This window comes from Lagopus muta, chromosome 9, assembly GCF_023343835.1.
Source record: "Lagopus muta isolate bLagMut1 chromosome 9, bLagMut1 primary, whole genome shotgun sequence".
NCBI classification, from domain to species: Eukaryota; Metazoa; Chordata; class Aves; order Galliformes; family Phasianidae; genus Lagopus; species Lagopus muta.
This window is the reverse complement of record NC_064441.1, coordinates 20,517,974-20,535,565: the sequence shown is the minus strand read 5'-3', so window position 1 is coordinate 20,535,565 and position 17,592 is coordinate 20,517,974. Positions and strand designations below refer to the sequence as shown.

Below are 17,592 nucleotides of genomic sequence, written 5' to 3'. Positions count from 1 at the left end.
TGCATTTTGAGACAATGTGATTATTTAATGTAAAAGCCCTGTAAGCTCTGAGCTTTCTGCTTCAAGGTCCATCTCTCCTTGACCTAAGGCAGCTGTACCACCCACTGCACTTCAAAATAGCTAATTTCTAATTACTCATTTAGCAGAAAACAAGCTTAAAATATTAAGTTTGTACATAAGCATCGGGGTAAGTAAAAAGAAAGTTCAAAGCCAAGCAATAGGGAAGTGGAGAAATGAGGAAGAGAAACAGGAGGCAGGACCACACTTTCTAGCTCACTGCACCACAAGTAGGCTTTCGATACGAGGTGCTCTGTGGAGGCAGGATGTGAAGAGGCAGCCTCTGCTGGCATCAAACTCCTGCCCTGGTTTCTGCTCTCCAGACTATTCACAAACTTCACCCAGCAGCTCTTAAAACAGAATGCATAAGCAGGGCTTGGAGCAGAGCCCTGCACTTTCAAACTTGATCCTGAAGGCAGAATGAGCACGTAAGGTTCTTAAAGGCTTTATTGCATACTTACACTCCAGTACTATGTGCTTTGCAAGCATTCATTAACCGAATTTAAATGCTTCATCAAATCATCCATCCTGCACAGGTTGCAGGGCAGGGGCACAGAGAAGCTAAGGTCAAAAACACCCACCCCTGACTTTTCCAAGAACTCTGCAGGAGACATTGCAAACAAAAGGCAGAACCCTTTACTTCACCCTCCCTCCCCCCTAAAAAAATATCTATCAGTCATCACATCTGTAGATCAGATAATTCCTACAGCCCACTTTCTACTTCTCCCCTACTCCTTGTTTCTAGTTTTACCTCACAACTGTCAGTCCAACCAAGCTGTGCTCCTTACTGCCCTCCTGCCTACAAAGAATACAGCTATTTGGTTTGCTGCTGGTCCTTCTCGGACTAGCAAACATTTGGGGTACTTTTTGCTAGCTTCTAGCTAGTCAGCTGAATTATTTTCACTGAACCATGTATTTCAAAAAACATTTTATAAGAAAGATCAGCTTACAGCAGACACACAGAACAGGAAATTTTAAACTAAATACTTAGTCCAGAGATAAGCAGCGGAAAACTGGATCTCAGATTGGGAAATGTCAAACAGCCTGGAAGCATGCAAAGCTTCCTGGACTGCCTATAAGAAGCATGATTTGCTCATTACGTGCTCTGAAAAACTGATGGACTTCTTGAGTATTCATTTCCTAATTTATAAATATTTTGGTTTTGAAGTTGAGGAGGCAAGTAATTCTATTGTTCTGCATGGATGATCATAACCGGCTCTTACGACAAAGGGAAAAATCTGTTGCTGATGCAAGTTAGCACAGATTTCAATGCAGATAGGCCAGTCTGAGCCAGCAGGCGGCCTGGCCTGAAGGGGCTTCACCTTTCCTTCCACATTGCTCAAGGGACTGGAACTGCCACAAGCATCAGAAATGAAAATCGCACTGCATTTTCACCAATGTTAGATCTGGTAGGCTTTTGTTTGTTCGCTTTTGCATGTGTGCTGTACAATTACTTGATAATCATTTACGAGCCCTAAGAAAATACAACAAACACTTCAGAAATTCACAGAAATTCTCCAGCCAGATTCAGAGTTAACCAACATGTTATACCCTACATGCTACACCTACAGGTGAGGTGATGAGCACAAAACATTCTCTTTAAACCCCACCAAACCACAGAGAAAGCCATAGCTGGTTTAACCAGCAGTTCAGGTGACTTCTGTCCACTCAGCTAAGGGCTAACCCACTCTGAAGGACACCAGCTGCACTGTGCAGCACAGGCCCCTCCAGGTCTCCTCTGCTTTCCCAAGACATTTCTTTTCTTCTGTGAGTTCTGGTGCTAGCCACGTGCACAAAGCTGAGCTGTAGTAAGCGAGAGGAGCTCCGGTAATACTGGTACACACTGTATGTCTGTGAAGGCAGGCTAAGAGCAAACTAACACACAAACCACAGGGATAATGAGGGAAACAAACCAGTAGGGAACCAACTGAAAAAAGCTGTTTGACAGTCTAAGAGTATCCAAGTTCTCAGGTATTGTACAAAAGCAGCCACAAAATGCAGATGTCACGATAATTTTTGTTTCAAGTTCACAAGTTTAAAAAAAAAATCTTGTAAATACATAAGGCAAGAATAGTTATTAAAAGATTGCTTCAGAGCCTTTAAAGCTGCTTAGTTCAACACTTTGAGGAAGAAGCTCTTTTGGCTTGCTGGAGATATCCAACAAGGTCATAATCGCTATTTTCCATAAGCAAAGATGCACAGAGAAGAATTAGAAATGCTTGGAGAGCATCTAGTCTTAAAACTAAGAAAAAAATCATGTCATGTAGGGAGATAAAATTCTTTCCATCCCAGCCCTTTCAGAACTGCACCAAACACCTGTGTTTTCAGGAAATCAAACATCCTGAAGACATGCAAACCACGCTCCTGCTGGAAAGAGCTCTGAGAGTTCACTGATAACCTGGACGCCTTCTCAAGTACATAAATGGAAAATGGATTTGGGGAAGCAAAGCCCTTCTGTGCACCTTGTGGGACCTTGTTACTGCATTGTTATGGAAGTGTGGCACTCGTTTTCAAATGGAAAGTATTAGGAGCTGGACAGAGAGCTTCGGCTTCCCTCTAAAGCAGGCTTCCAACAGACCCTTCTCAAAAAATCCTGCTTCTTGTTTGAGAAATGCACAGTGTGGATACCGTAACCACTCTGTGCACTGAGGACACAGGAAGGGAAATAAATAAATAAATCTTCTTAGGTTTCATTGTTGTACCACAGAGGATCTTTATTCAGGATCCACTGATAAGCAGTACAAAGGAAGCTGTTACTCTGAGAAGGGAAAGGGCAAGGTGGAGCCTCCAGTTCCCACTAAACTGGTGAGAGCCAATCCAGTGCCTGCTCCCAGGAATAAAGCAATAGGCTGAAACACTGCCTCAGCCCTTCTGTTATATAGGACCCACTTAAGTACAAGCAAACAGGAGGCTACAGGAGCACCATCAGGAAAACGACAAGGTGAAAGGTGAAACTGCACATCAGAGCCCATTTTGTTTGCTCAGTTTTTTTGTTTCCTTTTTCGTTTCTGCATCAATACTACTGCCAGGTTGAGCACATTATTCCACAACACAGCATCGAAAGAATTGCTTACCACTCGTAACATTTTTTCCACATTTTTTTCCACATTTGTTTTATTATCCACTCAAAGGCTTCATCCTCTTACCTTAATTACTTCTGGTGCCTGCTGAATCAAAGCTGGAACAGAGTCTCTGGAGGCAGCCCCAGCATGGCTTTTTTGCCCTGCAAGGAGGGACTGTGAAGGAGTTGATAATGTTTCCTGAAGAATTTGCATCACTTCCTTCTCCTTGGACAAGCTTCCTTTGCCTGTCTGGAATTCCACTAGTTCCTGGGCAAAGTCCTCGATGCTTTCTAAGATACGCAGTAAAAGGGCTCTGTCATCTTCTTCCATTTTATGACCATTGGTTTCCATGATTTTTGACAAAGGGGAAGTGGGGTCACTGGGTTTACTTTTGGGTTCAAGAGCCGCAGGTAGTACCGGCCTACCCTGCCAGCCAAGCACCTGCAGACAGGCAGGTTCGCTCTCCTTTGGAGGGGGCTCCCTAAAAGTACTCTCCATTTTCTGTGAGAAGTGCTCCAAGTCCAGCAGCAGTTTATCTATTTCATCCTTGTCTATCTTGCACGTCTGTTCTCCTTTGGAGATGCCAGCTTGAGAACCACGCAATACAGAATCTGAAACTGGTTTTAAAAGATTACTTTTCTCAGAAGCGTGAGAAAGTTCACCTCCTACCCTGGTAGGTTCTGCTTTACCATCAGCAATCGCATCTGAAGAACCAGATAGCTGGTAGCTATGCTTTAAACTCTCCCAGTCCTCCTTCTCCTTTGCCCTCGTTGTTTTCTCCAGCACTCTTTCCCCATCTGACTCCTCCTCGATGTACAAAACCTCAGTGGAAGGTGTGCAGTCAGGAGGGCTTGTGGCTGATAACTGAGGTAGAACACAAGCATCTTTCACAGCTCTCACAGTGTTCTCCTGTGAGGTGCTGCAAAGGGAGTTTGAGGTAAAGCTCACAGTGCTTGTTTGGATGGACTGAGAGGCGCTTGTCACCTCACACTGGTCGCCTGGTGGTCTGACAGGAACTGCATTTGAGGATGGAAGCTGAATAATATCTTCATACCTAGGTGGCTGCTCATCTCCAAATATTGGCGAAAAGGGAGTTTGCTGCAAGCCATGAAAACAGTTCACTAATTCTCCAAGATCACCTGCCTCCTTGTGCCCAGGTGGCTTGAACTCAAAGGGTAGCTTTTTCAGGTATGAAGAAAATCTTCTCATCAGATTCACGTATATCATTTCTGAACTAGCCAGAGGATCGCTGCTATTCCCTCCACTAACACTGTCTGCGGATTTCTTTTTGATGCAGTGCTTTATTATGTCAGTGCACTTCTTCAGATCCTCTGAGCACTTGAGCAAGATGTCTAAGCACACTTTAATATCTCCACCAGAAGAACCATCCAGCTTGTGCTTCTCCAAAATCTGGGTAATGAAGTTTTCGTCAGAGAAGGAATGAGGTGAGAAGGGAACCATGGGATTCATACTGACTTCTGGAGCATCATTGCTCTCCTGCCATTTCTCCACAGGCGAGGGACTCTGCAAAAAGCCACACGGAGGAGAGTTCTCATCGTTGCTGAAGTGCCCATAAATCATGTCAAAATCAAATGATCGTCTGCTGAATGATTCTGAACGAACTTTCCTCCCCTTTCTGTAGGCCACATGATTGGAAGAGTTTTTGAGCTTCTCAAATGAGAATTCCTTTATTTTACCACTGGCGAGATTGATTGCCTCACCAGTAATGTCTTTTAAACTGCCAGAAGCTTGCACCAAAGAGCCCTTTTTGATTCTGGGATTATTCAGGAGTATTTGCTGATAGTCCTCATTCCCAGGTAAGGCAAGGCCATTTTCAGAAACTGGAATTTTGTGGTCTAGGTTGGCATCTTGGACACCGAGTTCTGCACACACACTGTGGTGGGCAACTATACATGCAACTCCTTGCTTAAACACCTGGCAGGTCCCCGTGCAGTAATGCACTGTGTGCTGAAAGTGCTGTTCTATCACCACGCTGCTGTAGCAGTTCACAGTTGTGACCATAAGCCTGTAGGTTGCTGCCATAGCACAGATCCCGCTTGGAAGTGAGGCTTCAAAATTCACCATTAATTTAGCAGGCAAAAATAAACCCCTTTGACTTTGCACAGCCACACCAGATTGAATAGAAATACTCAAACATCAGTTGAAAACATTCAAGCCACGTGAGAAACAACTGTCTTGGAAAGTCCTAGTGAAGTCTGGAGCGGTATCAGCAGTAGTTACAACAATTAGTGCAACCTGCATATGGTTTGACTTAAGGCAGCTTGATTTCTGTACTCCACGCAGAGAGCTCTGCTGATCAGAGACACAGCCTGAGCTGCTCCATTTCTAACAGCCCAGGTAGTTTCTCCAAAAGGAGTCATAAATTTCAGGCAGCTTTAGGGCAAAGCTGACAACAATTTTTGTTTGATCTTTCTTTTCAGGTTGATCAGTAGAAGACAGACAATAATCAAGTGGTATGTACAGATAAAAAATCCACAGTATGCTTGTGTGAGTCCCTTCTCACATTGTTAAGGAAGGTCCCTGAAAGAGAAAGAGAAACAAGAGTCATTACAACTGACATGTAAGATACAGCCTTTTCTGACACCAAACAAATGGCATCAGACCTTACCAACCAGCATTCAGGCTTGTATGGACTGAGAACAGGCTGATATTTTTCCTTCACTCAGATCTACCATATAAGAACACTGCTAAGGAGCTAGCCTATATTTATACACGGGCTGTGTGTTGCTCTGTTGCCATTTTAACAGCTCTATTTTAACCACTCATTGATTTCTTTTTTCCAGACTTGCTTATTTCCCCCCTCTTTCCTATTCTGAGCAAAACATTACCTTTAATTCTAACGGTACACAACACTGTGATCATGTTGCAAATTCCTGGCTTTCATTTCCCAAGACCCTCTAACACAAGGAAAACAGTGGTTGAGAAAAGCACTTTCAGGATTTCCAAATTCTCTGGATTATAAAGCACTGCAAACAGCCTGAAGCAAAGCAGATGAATGCCTCTAAAAATGTTTGGCCTTTCATAAAGGCTACTTCCATTAGCCTTTCACCAAGGTCTCTGGGACTATGGCAAACATTTTAAGGCAGAACTGCTTTTTTTATTCTCCTATAACCCATAAATAGCGTAACAGACTTCTTAAATAAGTCTGCTTGTGTAGACACCAAGAGCAGAAAATAGCATTTGTGTAGAGGTTCTGTCTGTGAAAATCAGAATTGAGAATTTTACACTCACAGTAAGCATTTATGGTTGCATTTCCTATCATAATGGTTAAATTGTACAAAAAACAAAAAACAAACCCATCCTGCTGAACACTGACATTTTATATATTATAAATCCTTCATATGAAGTTGAAAAGAACTGATTTTAAGATTATTTGATGGGATTCATAAACACATCAAATCTGCTCATTACAATTAAGTAGAATTGCATGCAGAAGCCTTTCTGATTTGTTCCGTGGATTACATAAAACATTGCAATGATTGCATGCAAGATGAAGTAGCAACTGCTCCAACTACCAGGCTGGTGTCTGTAACAGGCTGCCACCTGCCTATCAAGCACCACAGGCCAATCTGTCTGTTGTACCAGGGCCAGCTTCACAGCGCGCTTCTGTGCCTGCCCCATACTGCTCCTCCCTGCACCCACTGGCATTGCCCCAAAGCCCCACAGGCACAGGAGAGCCTTCCAAAGGGATGATCAGAGGTATGGGGTGTGCCCCAGCCACAGCACTGAGTCAGAGGATAAAGGGCGTAAACAGAACCATTTTTAAACCCTGGGGTCCTTATACGTGGAGCAGAAGCCTAGGTAATAAGACTCCACACCCTCCAGTCACTGACTCTCAGGCTCCACAATCAGGTGCGTTTAATGCTTCGCTGAATCAGAGCCACAGTTTAAAAAATGGCTCACCAACGTGCTCATCTTATAAGACTTAGCAGGCTTTGTTCAGGCAGGAAAACCCATGCTTCCATGACTCCAAGAAGTCTAATGATCTCTGCACTCCAAGAGCCTTCTAACACTTTCAGAGGTAAAAGTCTATTTGCTGCTTGCTCTTTTTTGACTCTCCATCAACAAACTTCCCAGCATCTCCTGAAAGAAAAGTTCCATGATGTTTAGAGAAAATAGAGGCCATCAGAAGCGGAGATTAGAAAAGTCAATATTGTTTCCAAAAAAGCATGAGACTTGTTCAGAGCTCCTTCCTCCCTCCTCCATGAGTCACAGCAGAAGACTGCTTTTCACAATTGCTCCAGTCCTCTCTTCCCTACTTTTCTAATGAACAAGTTTTATCACCAAGGAAGACTGTCTGAGATGTACATAATTTGGGAAACAATTGCATCTTGACAAAGCTATTCCCTAATCATAGAAATAACACGTTAAATCTCTCTGACTCCTCTATCACTCCAAGGGGTTGCTTCCCCCTTATATATGTACTCCTTCCATTGGGATTAAGTTTCTCCCACCCTTTAAGCTATCTTCAATTTCACTGAAGCTTTTCATGTCATTAAGATTACTCCACAAGGATTTGTCAAGTGAAGTCTCACAGATTCTCAGCCTAAACCGCTGCTTCTTCAGTTCAGTTTTGCTTTTCCAGATATGCTCAACAACACATGAAGCAGCTCCTCCTATCATCTCCGCTTTCCAAATAATTCTACGTGCTTAAGCCCTAAGCCACTGCTCAGCCATGCTCAAGCAGTCAGCCCCTTAGAAGAAGGATGCTGTACAGCCACGCTTGCTGCATTCTCTAACCTCTTCCCAACCAGGCTGTGTTTCTCTGGTACCACCACATCCAGGAGCCAACACAATCAAGACACAGACATGTCACAGCTGTCACAACACGACCTCCTCCTCCGTGCTCGGATGTCTTCAGCCCTTTTACTGTTGCGGCAGGGAAAGAAGTAAACAGAGAATGAATATTAAAAACCTAATAGCCTCTTTCCAGCCAGTTTAATGTCTTCTCAGTGAATATCACTTGCCTTATTTTCACTGCCTGCAGAAACGTGCTAAGGTATCTCAAGGCACTGAAGCACTTGTCTCCAGCTACACACAGCCAAGACCAGTAACTTCCCAGGCAGCACAAATGCACGCACACACAGAGTACAAACTGCATTTCTCACTCCTCCACTGGCTTTACTTGACCAGGATTAGCATGCACTCAGCTCACAGCTTTATTTGACACTGAACCACCAAACAAACCCAGTTAAGACAAAATCTTCCTGTTACCAGATCTGGGAATCTGGTCTCAAATTGAGCTTGAATGGGCTTTTGTTGAGACTTTGGGCTGGTGACTCAAATCTACTATTTATGAACAGCAACAATGGAAAGACTGAGTGCATTAAGAAACATCCATATTTCCATCTTTTCGACCTCCCATTTCATTCCAGTTGTGCTTCTAAACAGCCCCCAGTTCAGATATGCTGGAGATAGATTCAGTAATTAGGACTGCTGCCACGAAACCAACTCCAACCCTAAGGATACAGGGTTGGTTTCACAATATAAACTGTGAATGAATAGGGCTTCTTGTGTGACTGCAGAATAATGCTTCATGTCTTCCCTATCTGCAAGAAGAAATGAATCACTATCCAAGGGAAAAAATTATTGCAGATACTAATAATATAAAAGGTTACTCTACAGCACACAAGAAATTCTATTCATGTAAAGATTATGCTCAAGTAAAGTAACTGAACAACAACAATCTGTAAGCTAGGGATCCACCAGCCAGCAACTTGGCTTATGTGCAAATGGAGCCTAGCAAGCCAGGAACAGGCCTCTGCTGCCTCTGAAAGCTTCATGGTAAGCACAGCTTTTCCTTCATTCCAAGACTAGCAACAACATTAGCAGTAACCCTAAGAGGAAACCAGCCCTTTCTGCGTCCGTACACAGCAAAGGTGTCACTCACTATGTAAGCATGCTTGCTTCAAGCAGAACAGGTGGTAGGGTAAGTTCTCCAGCTTGGATACTTCTATAAAAATAACAGAGGGGAAAAAAAATAATAAGAAAAATCAATAGCTCTGCCTTTTGACAAGTCATCAAGGTGGTTTGAGAAGCACCGTCCCAGCTATGCGATCAGGTGCCATGTCCTAGCTCTTAGAGGAGCTGGTTGTGCCAAAAAGCAGCTTAACTGCATCTTCTCATTCAGAAATGCTTGGATTTTGTTCACGTTTTATTGAACAGCAAATTACATTGATTATAGAAAACAAAAGCTGGCACATAAAGTGATGTTTTCTTGCAAAGCACAAATGTTAGGCAGCCTTTGGTACTTCAGTAAATAAAAGGAAAAAGTATTCACTTACTCCTGTAAGTTCTACAATTCCACAAGCCATTGCAGAGTGGTACTGGGAGTTGGGATTTATCATTATGCTCCTTCCTATGTGGCCCAAGTCGTAATATTGTCAACCGAGATTACAAAGCACACGAGAATGCAGACTCAGAGGATGGAGATGAGAATAGAAGAGGTGACTCAGTTGTTGAAGAGTTGCTGTGCAGCATCAGAAGGAGCTGACAGAGAGCCACAGTCCACAAAAGCCAAAGCAGCTCAGATCACACAGCAGCCACAGCTCCAATGGCCCCATCCCAGTCAGCACAGCGACTGGTGATTTTATAAAGCATTCTACAGACACTGGAAATGTCTTGGAAAATCTGGTATTAAAAGCATTGGATGTTCCACCTTTGCTGGAACTGCTCATCTGCTGAACTGAGCAGAAATGCTGCAATGAACCATTTGTGTGTTATTTTGACCTGCACCACAAAGGACCCAATTTACAAACAGCCACCACAAGTTACCTTCCAAAGCAGGCTGGACACAAAACTAACAAAATTTACCTTTTCTTCCCATATTGACACACGTGCAAACATTTCAATTCCAGCACAAAATTTACCTGTGAAATTATAGAATCAGAAGTGCACACACCACTTAAACCAGCAAGGTTTGAGAAACTGCAACGTCTCCAAGACCAACGTCTCCAAGAGCTGCCTTTACCCCTGCCAGGGGATCTGCTGCAGCCAAACAAACCTCTCTTTGAACCACAGCATATTCCTTATTACATTCATTCTGAGTTCTTCAATACTTAATTACATTCACTGTAGAGAAGAAGTCATTATTTCTGATTTGAGCATGTTTAACACCAAGTTCCAGCAAACAGGCATCAGGTTTTCTTAAGATAATCTAGAAAAATCTTTCAGGGAGTGAGGATTCCTCACCTGCAAATACAGGCATGTTATGATCAAACCACCTCCTAGCTTTCTCCACGATTTACAGATATTTTGCAATACAGATGTCTTCCAAGTCAATGCTGCAGCCCTTTCATGAACTTTGTCAGCATTCTTGCAAAGAAAATGAAGCAGACGTGGGATTCATCTCATTCAAGTCATCGACCTCAAAGTAAAGTGTATTTTTATGATGCAGGGAGCCAAACTGCACACAAGATCCAGAATAGATGAAAAATGTATTCAGAAATGAATTTCTAAACTGCCTTTCAAAAACACCATCACTACAAAGTGCTCTTACCTTCCAAGACTCACAGAGCATTCTTCAGCCCAGACATTGTCAAATGTCAGTTCTCTCAAGCACCTGAGTAAATTCATATCTTCTCTCTTCCTTCCTCTTTCAAAAGGAAAGGACACTACTGTCCCTTGTCAGGAGCTATCATGGAAAGGTCTAAACAAGAATGGAGATACTGGCACAGCCTCATGGGAAGGAGCAGCAGATGGGCAACAAGAGTAACCCAAAGGGTTGGTAAAGCTTTTAAGTGATGAGCAACCAGGCATGATAAAGCACTTCAGACTGAAAGAGAAGACTTGGGAAGAATAGGATAGCCTAGAAAATCATGAATGGCACAGAAAAGATGAATAAGGTCTGACTGCTCACCTCTTCCAGTACAGAACTAGATGCGACTGAGCGGTGCTCCAGGAACCACGCTAAAAACAGGCACACATGCACTGCAAACCTGCAAAGCTCCCATCAAAGCAGATCACAGACACAGAAAGGTTCTGGGCAATCCAGGGGTTCTGTTTTAATATTTCCTTTAATACCACCAACTAGCACAAGAACCTTCTGCAACTCAATCACCTTTTGTTTCTACTACTCTCATTCTGCAATTCTTAGCATATATCACCACTTCATTATTCAGCCTCTGTTCCAGATCATTTGCAACTGTTGAGCAACACAAGCCTGAGAACGGATCTCAATGGGGTTGTGCCTCTGATTACTCTTCACTAGAAAATCTGACATTTCTTCCTACACTTTAACCGGGTATTGGTTAATGAAAAACTTACCCTCCCTGCATGGCAGCATGTTTCCTTTAAGAAGAGTTAATAAAAGCTTCGTGAGACTCTCCAAAAACCCAGGAACAGCAGAATACTTGCTTCTCTGTCTTTCATGCTTTTTTGCTGAATAGCTTCCAAGCCCTAATTTCTCCAGCTGAAGTGAGACTTCTGCATTCTTGCCGTGAACCACAAAGGTCACAGCAACGGAAGGACTAATGGAGGCACACCTCCAAGCAGACGTGACCTTGAGAATCACCATCTGTGACAGGATGATAAACATTGCTTTACAGTCAATAGAATTTGGAGAAGTCAATTTTCACACCTGGAAATCTATTTCAGTAGCTTTACGCTTAAAAAAACCAAAAAAAACCAACACCAAACGCCTCCTGAAATACAACGTGCCCCTGTTTACAGCAGCATAAAACAAACCCGACACTCAAAAAGATTAGGGCTGGTATCAGTAACAACAGCCTACACTGCTCTTTTAAAACAAACTTGGCACTGGTCCTTAACTATTGTTCTGACATAGTGATTTGCAGTTAGTGAGCGCAGTGTTACTCAGTGCGATCCCCTCCGGTTAAGTCGCAGTGTTATCTAACGCTCGGGAGCTGCTGCACTCCTCACAAACATCAGCACGCAGGGTCCCAGAACACAGCTACACCAAAATGATTGGTGAGAACCAACGCAGGGGCCCTGAGGAGCTTTCTGTTGCTGGAAGAGCAGGACGGCCACAATTATCAAGGAAAGTTTCACCCTTCTCAGTTTTTCAGAAATATCTTTCTACACCTTTCCTTCTGCAGAGATTTGGAACCAAAACTGACCAGACAGGAATGTGTCCCACAGGATTGGCTTCCAGTTATACAGATGAGGCAGCAGGAGGCTGAAAGCTCACGCAATTTTTTTTTTGCCTAACAACCCAATAAGTTTAAATAATTTGCCAACTAATTGTTGTTCCTCTGTCTGTTTACAGCTATTAGTTAATCTTAGGTTATTTAGCATGCCCCGATATATTAACAGACATGCCAGAACTTAGCAAGCCACAGGTAAAAAAAAAAAACAACACCTGTAGGAAGAATAAGCCCCACTTAAGTTTGTTATGCTGACAGAAAATAAGGTGACCAACCAGAAGACACTGGAAGTGGAGAAGATTCAAAAGCACATAATTAGCAAGGCTTGGGGCAGAGGTCAGAAAGCCAGCTTGATTAAGTAATGTCTCTGTTGGCTGTTTATACCCTTACAAGGAAAAAATAACTTCATATTAGCAGGATGTATTTCTTTTCCCTGGAAACAGTTAATTTAGTACCAACAATATCCGATGAATTTTCACAAATTAAAGTGATCTTATTGAAGCATTAAGAAAACAAAGGAGGAGTAGTGTTCAAGATGGCATTCCCTCAGTCCCTGCTAATGAGGTCAGCATTCACAGGTTTCACAAAACCATCTTGGAAACTGACAAGTTTCTCCCATAGCAGGCAAGCCATCTGCCAATTATTACCTGCCAGCTAATATAGATTTTTAATTCTATAAATTAACAATATTTTCCTTCATTACTCATCTATTTGGGGCTTATTTACTTTTCACTGCTGCCTTCCCTGACTTCACGTCTCATCTGCACCATACCACACTACTCACTTATTTCCTCAGGTATTCAAGAGTTTTGGTAAAAGTTCTTCGCCTATGATGAGAATCCATTTCTCCAGGGTAATCCCAGCCTGGTACCAAGTGCAGCACTGCACACCTTCAACCGGTCAGCAGTGAGAAGAGAGAAAACACTCCTGTTCTGTGCTGTGCACCCATCCTCTCCTCTGAGGCATAATCACAGGAGCAAAGAGTAGCAGCCATTTCCACCAGTCATACCTTCCACAAGCCCATTCCTGCCAGCCTCCACTCACGCTCCCAAGACAGCAGCTGTTGAAATGTAACAAATTAGGCCAAAAGGTACAGCATGTCCCAGCATTCAAGAAGTCTGGCACAGCTACAGCTTTTACTGCTTATGACTCGGATAAGCCACACCAGAGGCACAGATCAGCATGATCAAAGCAAGAAGAAAATGAAGGAAGCTTAACTTTTCTATCCCCTTCCCTCCACGAAGGAAAACAAGGAGTGTTGTAGCCTGACATCTCTGCAGGACAGAGGCAGTCATTTCCTTTGTATCTTTATTAACCCAGGACTCTTTACAAAAGAATCAAGTTCTACCCATTTATCTCTGTGTATTTAAAAAGAAGCAGATTAAAATGACACAAAGAAAGATAAGCACTAAGAAGCATAAAGATCCTCATTCTAATTTCAGTGAATAGCAATCAGTGCTCACATTCATGAATATGAATATCTATTAAAACAAACAATCATTTTTAATCAGCTTTCTTAGGTCTGTGACCTCATATATTGCTTAGTATCTCCTACTCGTACAGCGTTCTACAAGCAGGATGATTAATTTCTCTATCAGTATAGTATTTATAGGCTTCTTAAACATTAACTTATTTCCCCTACTTCTCATGAATTCATGACTATTATCTTCCTTTTACCTGGCAAGAATCATGGCAAAGGAAAGAGTGCACCAGTTTGTAGTGCCCAGCTAGAGGCACTGATTTTTCAAGGCACGGGATGCCACAGAACATTTCATCCTCCAAAACACAACAAACTGCTCCATTGCACCTGCCCACATCGGTGTATCCACAGATCACATCCAGAGACCTAAGCATGAGGAAGAATACAATAGTGTACTTGGTAGAGGAAACTTGTCCTGTAAAACATATGAATCCAGTTCTGCGAGACAGCACTTCAGTGCCTTACTTATGAATAAGAAAGTCTCCTTCATACCATAGTTTTACTTCACTGTCCAGTTTCTGCCAGAATTGGAAAGCAAGTTCCAACCCCTAATTTAGTCTTCAAAAAGGTGCAGTCCTGTGTAACAGCTGAAAACCTAGTTATACAGGGAAAAAATAGCATGCAGTCATTTAGGATGGTACTGGAAAGCACTTATACAAGGGCAGTGAATTACAGCTGTAGGGAATCTCTCTATCTTTACCAAGATATTCCAAGTTCAGAGTGACTGAAGTCACATCCATGTAATTCTAGGGAGCGGGTGAGGAGGTTTGCAGGAAGGACAGAAAAAGGTCCTGAGAGGAAAAACACGGAAAAAAACAACCTGCACTGTGCAGCATCATATCTACCCTCCGTGGCTACCAATAGTGAACATTAAGACCACAGGACCCCATTGCAGCAATCTGAATCACCCACATCACCATGCTCACCAGCTGCACTGCAGGCTGCAGGCGAAGAGGATGGAACATGCATTGCCAGGGCAGCTCTCAGTACTCACACATGTCTGTTGACTTTAACTTGAGGCACTCTGACCACAGCTACCTTTAACACTGTACCTCTGTGCAAAGTATGAGAGCAAGATAACACATGACAGTAGTTGCAGAGGTCTAGGTAATGGAAACTGGCCACGTGCCACTGGTAAACTTCAACTCTTCTCTGTTGCTTTGTACACAGTCAATTGTTGCTTCAACTTCTCAGAATCCGACAGGCATTAAATAAATAATTTTACAAAATCAAGAATAGCACTGTCAATCTCCTCCCAATTTTCACAAGAATAACCTCCCTCTACCATAACTGGTGAGGGCAGACCTACCACACTCAAAAGATTCACAAAAATTAATCACGAGGAGAGGGCTATTTTAAGTAGATGCCTGTAAAGTTTATTTCTTGAAGCGGACATCAGTTTGCTTATACACGGCAAAGCCACGAGCACATCACCAATAAAACCCCCGCACTCAAAGGCAGCACTGCACAGCAAACAGTGCAGGGACCCCCGGCTGCTCTGCCACCACCTCCCCTCGGCACCGGCTGCCTTTCCAGGGAGAACAGGCGCAGACAGCACATCTCCCCGTGCTTCCTTCTTTAGTGTGAAGAACAGAGGTAATAAAATCAGCCCCGGACTTCACAATATTTACATAACGTGGGACCAGCACAGTGTGTGATGACCTTCAGAGACTTGCTCCAGTAAGAACACGTCCTTCAGTAAATTATTCCATTATTCAATCACAACTTTACAAGTTTATGCCCAGCTTAATCTCGGGTTTGTCTGCCAGGGAACCAGCGAGTCTCGCAGCCAAAGCCGCTCCCTTTCTTGCTCAGAAATGACTTTCTCTGTTTCATAGAAAACACTCAAGAAAAAAAATAATAGAAAAAGCCCTTTTTTCATAACCACCGAGCGCGGGGCTCAGCGGGGTTCTGCCTCGCTCAGCTCCCCCCAGGCATCGCGCACTGGCTTTCCGCGCTCACACGAGGTGAGAAGCGTTTCCTCCCCGCCCCGCTCAGGACGCGCTACCTGCGCACTCCGCCGAGCCCCGCTCCTCCCGGCCCGGCCCGTCAGCTCCGGGACATCCCGCCCGGCGCCGGATCGCTTCTCCGCAGACATCGCGCCCCGCGGCCCGCCCGGCACCTGCCCCCGCTGCCGGGCCCCGAGGGGAGCGACAGCCACCCCCTCTGAGGGCGGCAGGCCCGGCCCGGCCCGGCCCGGCCCGGCCCCGCTCCGCTCTCCCCGCACCTACCCGCCGGGGCGGCGCCCCGTCCCATGCCGGCACCGCCGCTCCCGCCGCCGGGCGCGCACTGCTGCCCGGCCCGGCCGGCCCCTTCCGCGCGGCGGGGGGCCCCGCCCCGGAGGCGCGGCGGAGGGCGGGCGGCCCCGCAGGTCGAGGCCGGGCGGTGAGGAGCCGGAGGCGGCGGCGGAATGGCGCTGCCCGCGCTGAGGGGAGAGGAGAACAGCCCCCCACCCCCACTACTCACACACCCACCCCGCGCGTCCACGCGCCGCCCCCTCGCTTCCCGCCCTCCGCCCCTCCTCAGCTGCGCCTCAGCGCTCTGCCCCGCGCCCCTCGCGCACGCCGAGCCCCCGCCGTCGGCTGTTGTTCGCTCGGCTGCTCCGGGCGTCGGTTTCAGCCCGCCGCGGCTCGAGGTCGTCGGTGCCCTCGCACGGAACGGCGCGATGGGTGAAGGCACAAGAAGAGGGAGGAGAGCAAAAGCGCGGCCGTCACAGACGCAGCGCTGGGGCAGGAGGTGACCGAAGACACCACAACAGCCCTGCGGAGGAGCCTGCAGACGTTTAGGCCGATCTCATCGGTTTTTTTTCCCGCGGATGAGCGCTGAGCTGTCTTTGGGTTGCAGCACCCTTCCATCCCCCCCACACACACACCCTGCTGCTTTGTGGCACCTCTCAGAGGAACACCTCTGGCCGCTGTGTCACATCTCTCTACTTCACACACCATCACCTTCCCACCGCTTCTCCCCGTACCTCTTTCAGCCACACCGTCCCTCCCCAGACAGTCAGTGACAGATGCTCCCTTTGCTGTTCTCTTAACTCCAGCGCTTTCTAAATGTGTTTTAGTATCTTCAGAAGATGCTACAGAGATCTTGATAGGGAGTTCTCCAGGAGTTCCCCCTCAGCTTCTCAGACACCAGGGGTGCAGCCCTGCGTCCCCTCAGCCCCCATTCTTCCTCATGTCTCAGTAGAGAGCTGCTGTACGTCTGTGGTTCCACGTTGCTGCTGCCTGATCAGCAGAAAAAGAACCAAACACTCTGCTATCAGTGCAGGCAGGAAATAGCTGAAAAGGCACACCAAGGTGGATATTAGGAAAAAAATATAATTTCAGAAAGAGCAGTGAGGCACTGCACTCAGCTGCACAGAGAGCTGTGGAGATGTGTGGGCAGAGGGCATGGTGAGGTGGGCTGGGGTCGGAATTAGGAATCTGAAGGGTCTTCTTTGGCCTGAATGATTCTACGATTCCACACCTCAAACCCAACAACCACAGAGCTCAGGCTATTTCTTTGGACTCTCCTCACAGCCTGTTCCTATCACCAGCACAGGAGGTGTATCCATTTGGTCACTGAGGAGCAGAAGGCCAGGCACAGAAATGAGGGGCACACAGAACACACTGAGGCACATAGCCGATGACCGCAGAGCCCAATCTGCAACCCAACATGTTAATCATGTGGTGGAGGAGAGCTGCACTTCAGCCATATGGCTTTTAAAGTCTTGAAGGATGGAACAGTACAATAAGGAGCTGAGCATTAACTCACCACTGCTAACTCTGTACGTAGCAGTGTGGCTGCCTCCCTTTGTGGTCCCACTGCTGTGGAAACTTCAGAGCAATTTTACTCAACACCCGCAGTTCAGTTTGGCGAGTTATGA

At 45.3% G+C, this 17,592-nt stretch overlaps 1 protein-coding gene across 7 annotated transcripts in view; it reads right to left on the bottom strand.

Annotated features, from left to right (window-relative positions):
- The window catches only part of PPP2R3A (protein phosphatase 2 regulatory subunit B''alpha), a 52,270-nt gene extending 36,223 nt beyond the window's left edge, over positions 1-16,047 (bottom strand). For 3 of the 7 annotated variants that reach the window (XM_048954349.1, XM_048954345.1, XM_048954350.1), the window contains exons 1-2: positions 15,733-15,855; positions 3,204-5,660 (exon numbers count right to left, since the gene is read on the bottom strand). In XM_048954349.1, the coding sequence (XP_048810306.1) occupies positions 3,204-5,204 (2,001 nt within the window). In that variant the 5' untranslated portion in view covers positions 5,205-5,660; positions 15,733-15,855. Of the gene's footprint in view, positions 1-3,203; positions 5,661-11,405; positions 11,575-15,732; positions 15,860-15,955 lie in introns of those variants that run through there. The other 4 variants (XM_048954346.1, XM_048954351.1, XM_048954348.1 and 1 more) reach the window with 4 other exon arrangements.
- Positions 16,048-17,592: the final 1,545 nt, after the last annotated feature.